The sequence below is a fragment of the Centruroides sculpturatus genome, unplaced genomic scaffold, assembly GCF_000671375.1.
Source record: "Centruroides sculpturatus isolate CEXI.00-Female unplaced genomic scaffold, Cexi_2.0 scaffold3957, whole genome shotgun sequence".
NCBI lineage: Eukaryota > Metazoa > Arthropoda > Arachnida > Scorpiones > Buthidae > Centruroides > Centruroides sculpturatus.
In genome coordinates this window covers 1-8,131 of record NW_019388843.1, presented here as the reverse complement: position 1 = coordinate 8,131, position 8,131 = coordinate 1, and the positions used below count along the sequence as shown (strand labels likewise).

General features: G+C 34.0%; 1 protein-coding gene across 1 annotated transcript; it reads right to left on the bottom strand.

The window, feature by feature from the left end:
- Positions 1-2,541: 2,541 nt before the first annotated feature.
- Positions 2,542-5,270, bottom strand: LOC111617087 (reversion-inducing cysteine-rich protein with Kazal motifs-like; the record flags this gene model as incomplete). Its single annotated transcript, XM_023358422.1, has 5 exons — positions 2,542-2,963; positions 3,033-3,134; positions 4,748-4,874; positions 4,949-5,076; positions 5,156-5,270. Coding segments are annotated over 5 exons (885 nt in total), but the record flags the coding sequence as incomplete, so codon positions are not given.
- Positions 5,271-8,131: the final 2,861 nt, after the last annotated feature.

Genomic DNA, 8,131 nt, shown 5'->3' with positions numbered 1-8,131 from the left:
TAATGCCTCGCAGAAAAGCAAACTTAGGGCGTCGTACTCGTAGCGCCATCTGTTGGACATAAAAGCCTTAACCATAGATGATATCATTTAATTTATTTGAAAGTTTAACGGAATATTATACAGCCTATGTCCACTCTGAGGTTCCATTCTAAATATTGGTGAAAGAATTTTTGAAATCGGATGAGTAGTTTCTGAGATTACCTGCTGCATACAAACTAACATACAAACATTACCTCTTTATAATATTAGTATAGATGATACTAGTATTAGATACTCGAAAACGTAATTAGCTGCTATTGCTTGAAGTACGAATGTGTCTGAAGCAGCGATAGGACCAAGCATAAACATATCTATGGGAAGATGTTCATCGGCTTCTACCTACCTACTAATACTAATACTTGTAGTACTGTAATAGATGCTACGTGATATAAACTAGAAGAGCTTAGAAAGAGGACGAAGGAAAGCATATGGAAAAAGAAGAAAGCCTCTAATATTTTATGTATGAAATACTATTATTACTTTAGAAACGAAATAAACAATCAACATTTTGTATGATTATAAGATATATATTAATTGTTATATTTAAAATTTTTATAAAAGTTTAAATTATAATAAACTAAACTTAATTATATTACAAATACTTTATTGTAATAAGAAAAATCTTGTTAAACTTAATTATTAACTCACAGGAAGCGAGTCTTATAACACAATTGATCGGTAAAAATAAGAGTGAAATGTCAGTTCTTACAAGTGTCTGCTGCAGTACCAGCCAAATTTTCGGTGCAATTATATCAGATTAATGTAGGTTATCCAATCAGGAAACCGCATAAAACGCTCCTATGTTCGAACTTTAAGTTGCAGCTTTAGTTTATTTCTGCGCCTTCTCTTCTTTAATTATCAGTGATATTACGGAACGAATCGGAAGTTTTCATACATAGGCGAAAGGCTCACTTCGTAAGTAATATAATATGTTCTATGTGTCTACACTTATTTTATTATTGTGTGCATACAAATTGCGAGTAGTTCCATAGGGCGTCTGTTTTGTACGAAGACTTTTCAATCAATCTGTAGTTTATAAAATGCCAATTTTTAATAATTTACTTATAATTTTACAAATAAAGTAAAATCTGTCTAAACGGAATAAATTCTTCGGAACTGAGATTTTCTAGCTTTTTGAAGGCTTAAGTGAAACTAAAACCTGCCTAACTAAGAAAAATATTCCTTTCCATTGGATTTCTATTTATAGTCTAATACAGCACTGTTAAATATCGTGTGTGATGATAAGAGCGCCTCTGCCAGCATATCAATGTTTTGTAGAGCTTTGAGTACTTGCACTATGTCAAGTCCTTCGCTTCTCCTACCTCCTGATGATATCTACCTAATTGAAATAGTTTAAAATGCCGTCTGTGTGACCAAGGCAGAATGCATCCAGCAAAGTATAGCCTTAATTAAATTTGAGATGTAGTGTTGTTTGAATAAAAAAAACTTCTTTATAAGTGCTTATCCATACCTATTCCAAGATGGCTTAGTAATGTGAGGGCTTTTTCCGTGTGTAAACGACACGGAATGTTTTACTTTGGTCTTCCTCTTGAAGTAGAAGACCAAAGGCAAATATTCACTGCTACATTTAAATTAATAAACAATTTATTTTGGAGATGTATTTTAGACCCGAAAACTTCCCGTTAAAGAAGTCAATTTAATGAATCTAAATTAAAATATTGGACAATTTGTGTGACAATAGAGTCAAATCGCTACTTAAACACTTGAGGTTTATAGACACTTACGTGGTTCCGTGAGAGGATGAGACCATAGATACACGGGGAGGCAGTTGGACTTCCACTCAAGATGCATAAAGTTGTTATACCTCGCTTGGACCCCACGATTAAACTTTTCCTTTCGATGACACGACGGGAACTAAATCCTTCCTTTACACGATCATCATCTCGAAATTTCCGACTCCTTCCACAAGTGATTTGGTAGGCAGATAGACCGCATTTCATTGGATCTTTCAACTGTCAATGAAGGTTTGCGAAAGTATTCCATCATTTTCTCAGCAAATAATTCAATTCAGTTTCACCAACACCTAATTTTTGCTGAACTTAAAATTCTTTTATTTTTACAAACGTTTTCAACCTATTCAATATACTCCATCATGAAGTTTATTATTATGGCCAATATTAAATAATATTAAAACCGACGATTGCCTATAATAAGTTGAAAACGATTGTAAAAATTTTATGAATTTTATGCCCAGCAAAAATGAAACTAAATTGGTTTACGAAAGATGTGCAAGGATTGTCCTTTTATCCAATGAATCATTTTCCAGGACTCTCGCCAATGTTGTCTATGCTTTATTTACAAAATTTTAATATACAACGGATGATAAATATCTTGGCAATTTCTTCGAGCTACACTACAAATTACAACAATTATTTTTTAATTAAAGAAAAGCCTAGAGCATTTTCATAATAATATAAATTTTATTACAAAAACTTTTTACATTTTTGTTTAAAATTTATATTAAAAAATCTCGATTTAAAGTGCTAATATTTATATTACATATACATAGCACCAGAAAACAGTTAACAATTGCAGAAGTATCACAGCACTGTCTAATTTATAAGAACAATTTATGGGTTCGATCATGGTGGCACCGCTAATAAACGATAAGGACAAATCAGTTAACAGAGTGGGAGAAGATTTCTGTATCAGCGATTCCAATTTCTTAGCTTCCGTTATACAAGATTCGATTTGAACTTTAGTGGGATGATCCATTGTGGTGACGATCAGAGCTATGATGTCCGATTTTACGCTCAGATACGCAAAGACGTCGCACTCCAAGATCTTTACGTGCTCGCGTAACTTCTCTGCCAGTGTTTGAACCACGACTGGCTCTACGTTACCGATTGTTTCCACTATCCAATCTGTCATCTTTCGAGTAAATAACAAACGTAACGCCGCACCTTCGCGAAAAAAGCAGTTAAAACGACGCATTCAAATGTTAGAGCGGATGAAATGTTAACTTTACTTACCACACACCGGACAACATCCTCCTGGTGGATACACGTGCGGACAATATTTAGACGGTAAAGGAGAACACTTGATACTGTTACATCTCGTAGTTGTAGAGCCGTCTGGAAAATTAATTCGAACTTATTCTTAGGAAAGTTATCTGTGAATCGTTTAGCAAATTTCGTTTGTGAATCAAAATTAACTGCTTTATTTACACCATTCTTTCACAAGTGATTCGTAATAATTTCAGTATTATAAATGTGACGTGAGACGTGTGACACGATTAATTAAGCGGGCATTTCACGCATTAAAAATACTTGAATACTTAAAATTGTTACTTGGGATTGACAGATTCATCTAGGAATTGGTAAATTATTTTGGCGGGAAAATGTATTGTGAATTAATGATTATCGTAATTTCGCGGGAAACTGGCATGCCGGCTAAACTGCGACTGAAATATGAAATTAATCAAATATAACAAAACTAGTTAAAGAAAACTTTCTTCCGATAATAATAATAGTATTGTAATTTGACCGATTTAAAATCGGGAACAGAGTTTTCGCTTACAAAACAATAAGAGAATTAACCACTTATTGGCATTAGTTGTAGCAGTAGTTAGTCAGTGTGGCCTACACTGACCATCTACTCCGATCATAAAAATAACCACTTGTCTCCTTCTATCCCTTTCATCTGACATAGACCCAGAGATCTAGGTTTTTCGGGCTAGGGCTTATCTAAGTCCAATGGAACCCCATTTTTTGTTTGATTAAGAATTTTTAAATAAATTGGAATTTAAAATAATAATATTACAATAATGATAATTTATAGTATTATTATTAACTATATTTTACTATACGATAAGTGCTCATTGTTAATGAAAAGTATTAAAAATTTATGATGATTCAATTTTTTGCGGGCCCTTGACACTTGGGGGACCCAGGACTTAAGCCATATTAGTCCCTATGTAGAATCGCTCCTACATACTTTTCCAGCTCAGGCTGACTCGTGTCTACTCTTTCACTGTGTGGGCATTAGCAAGTGAAAAGCTAATTCTTCATCCTCTTTCTATATCTTCCTGCATCTCGGTAAGAATAGGCTGCGGATAGTTAGTTACAGCCACCTGCTTCTGAAAATTCTTTGATCAGTACACAAACTGCCATATGAAAGCTCTCACATCTGGCAACGTATTCTAATCGTTGATTCAAGCGGCCGGATGGCCGAGCGGTCAAGGTGACAGCCTACCGCCCTGGGGGACCCGGGTTCGAATCCGAACGGGTGGAAAAATCCCCAGGTATTTTTCGGGGTGTGGTCCGTTCGGATATGTCGGGCCCCGTCCCTCACCACCCGGCAGCCTCATTGTTGGCCTGGCCAAACCCATAATGGGCTTGCATAGAGGCCCTCTTAGTGCCCACAGAGCGGAAAGAGTAAAAAAAACTCGTTGATTCAATAATATTAATATACTACTTATTTCTTTTATAAATTTATTATAATGTATATTTTTCGATAACACGTGTCTACATCTTTCAAACAATTTAAAACATTTTTTGAAAATGTTTCGATAAAAGAATTGAGAGAATGTAAGCTCTCTGCTTAGATCATTTTGTGATGTCTCATACGAAAATCACCGAAAGATTTAACAAATTTTAATTTTGCTGATGCAAACTTTCTTATATTTATTGCGCAGATAACTTCATTTCCAGACGTTTATAAATTTAACTGACAAAAAAATGCTTACCGAAGGCTCCCACGGCAACACAAGGGCCCATGTAATCCACCGAAACTCTTTCGGCCCACGCCGCACATTCGCTATTGTATGTCTCTCCGTTGTGTCCACACACCACTCCGTTACTTCGGCAGTGATGCTATTTATTAAACTACACATTATAAAAAAGCTAACTGCAAATTGTGATAATTTAATATTAAAAGTTTTCCTTACCATACATTTTCCATAATATGCCAGAAGCTTTTGTTTTTGTAGTAACCAACATAGATTGTTATGTTCAATATTTTCGGTATCGCAGACGGGAGAATTTAATTGTAGGTTGCAATTTTGCTCTATGTCGACTAGTTAATAAAGCGAAAAGAAAAAAAATTAGCACAGAATTTTAACTATTTTATGAAATACATTAAAACAAATACCAACCGCAGTCGTACTGTTTACAGCTTTTATGATTAATGCTTAGACATACTCGCTTCCTGGGAACACATCTATAATCAAAGAAGTATTTATACGAAAATAAGCAAAAAATCTCAAGAAACTATAATTCTCTTATCAAAAAATTCAATAAAAATGAAGTGGTTTACAGAGAAAAGTGTCTTCGAAACACAAAGAAATAAAACACAAGATACTGTTAAATCTGGATAAGTTAAACCTCATCAAAGGAAATTCTATTTTCATTCAATGTAACTCTCATAAATTCAATGAATTTGTACATTTAAAAGTCCACCCGAAATCTAGGATTCCTTTCCTTATACAGCACAAACATTATAAATTAAAAAGGAATAAAGTGTAACAATTAAAAACTAAATTACTCGTCACCCCAAGTATCGTTACAGCGCTCCGGTTAAAAATCCTGTACATAGGCCTACGTATATAAAATACATAGATTGAAATCGCCACGATACTATCTCTGCCTCGAAAGGAAACAGTGGAACCGGGAATCGATGAATCGTCACGAAATTTTTGTTACAAATAGTATACTGCACATTGGGAACAAGTACAGTACATCGAGTTCGCGGAGCAAACGAACATTTATACATAAAATTGAAATGTTTTCCTGCAAAGGTTCAAAAACATCGTGATTTTTAACCCGATTGAAAATAAGTTTCTGTTCTAGAATCCGAACTTGGTTCTATGTGCGATTTTGAGAGAAAATATGAAACTTTTTATGTTCAAATTTGAATAAAAACTGGTTTTCCCAATTAATTTGGGTGTGGAGGTGCATTTCGAAAGGAAAAAAACTTGCATACGTCCTTACTTTTATTTTACATTTTTGTGTGTCTGACTTTGAAGGTGCTAAATAGTAAATTCGTGTCCGCTCATTCTTACGTTGTTTGCAATACAATTTTATGCCCTTATTAAATAATGGTAATTCCATAATTTGAAGTTTTGTGAACTTGGAAATGCTTTTGAATACCTTCCACTTTGGATTAAATGAAGAGTTAACGAACTCCAGTTTAGATGTAACTCGAAGTCAGATTACCAGCTAATCCTCATTGGTATTCGAATAAAAATATAACTGTAGGGTTTCGTTACTCTAATGTCTTCTGTAGATAAGCGCCATAGCTCGACCCGACATCCGATGGATAATCGAGTGAAACTAGAAATGTTGCAGACATTGTAAACTTGGAATGATGAAAAATATTGTATTATAAAGAATTTGTACTGTTTTTATATAAATTTATATTATCGCTATATAAAAAAAGTTTAGAGTAAATGAACTTAAATTCTTAAAGCTTTATCACATTATAACTTAGTAAATTTCACTATCACTCTTTATCGCGTAACGAATATGAAATTTATATTTTGTTCCCGTCTACGAACAATTTAATACGCAAGGTCATGGATATAAATATTTTAGAACCATGGAATATGACTTGTGAATTAGTCCGGAAATGCCCCAGATTCGCAAATTGTTTATTCCAATCAATTGGTGTTTGATCCTGTTAGTTTAGAAATTACAACGAGATGGGGATATGCAGTACAGTCGACCCCCCTATAATTACGATTCCTATAAAACTGCGAAAAATTGTGACGGTATCCGTAAAAAAACTCCTATAATTACGTAAAACTTCATCGGGCAGCCGAACTACTTTCCCGCCGTCCGTAGCGCCACGCTACGGAGAGATTTCTATCGTCTGGACAGTATTATATAAATTATATATAAATTAGGCACTGTACATATAATTATATATTAACTTAATTTATTGTAACTTTATTACAATTAATTATATATTAACTTAATNACCGTAAGTCTAATACAGTACTGTAATTTTATACATTTCTTGTGAAAGAAACATTTCTTATTCAACGGCGATAAAAATTATTTATATTAATGATGTCTCCGAAGTTCAACGAAGTTTTCGCAGAAAAATAAATCATCAGAAAACTTTCGTCATTGCTAATGCTTGTTTTCGTCGCGGAGGGAACAAGCATTAGCAATGGCGGTGCACACTCGGTAAGTAATCCTACAATTTTTTGTTTATAGCGTAGTTTAAACGGATTATTCCCAAAAAAAATATACGTATTTTGAAAATGTTGAGTCGGATTAGTCTAGAATCGATTAATTTTATGGAAGAAAACCTTTCAAATAGCAGTAGTCCGTAAACTTGACACGTGTCGGGCTGTGATTGGAAGGACTCGTAAGAAATCGGATTCCTAAAGAATGGAACGTATCTATGATCTTATAGGGGGGTCGACTGTACTAAGCATCACCTCGTTGGAACATATTTATGCACTCTTTTAAGAAATATTTCTACTTCAGTTGATTGAAGCAAAAGTATATTTTATACTGTAGATCTGATATCTTTAGATATTTTATTTATTTTGAGGGAATGACATCAATAACAGAAGGTTATGTTAAACCCTTAAAGAACCAAACGTTACAAATTTGCTATCTTAATCAGATTGAAATTACTACAGCATTTAAACAGGCTTACAAACACATTTTTTAAGTTCAGAATGTATACGATTCATTAAAATTATCAAGTGTTATTAAACTTCATGATGATGGGTACATTTATTTCTAATAAAGTTTTCAAGTTTGCCATTAATATATTTTGCCTAATCCTTCTATGTTCTAACACATTATTCAACGGTAACGTCGTAATAACGTACAAAAACATGGAATTCTAACAGGTTTACGGGTGGAAAAAGTAAAGCGCATACGGCCAACACAAACGTAAACAAACATCAATCCCTGTTTCGCCGAAACTCCGAGTCTCCTCTATAGGAAGTGGCGTTTCTCAATTCCCCATTCGAGATCAAATATGTCTTATTCCCTAAGTGTAATATACGGACCACAGATTTGAGAAATAAGCGTTAGACCAAGGTCGTCGTCCAACCTTTTTCTCATAATGGGCCAAATTAGAAATTTAGGTATATTCAGCGGGCCACAAA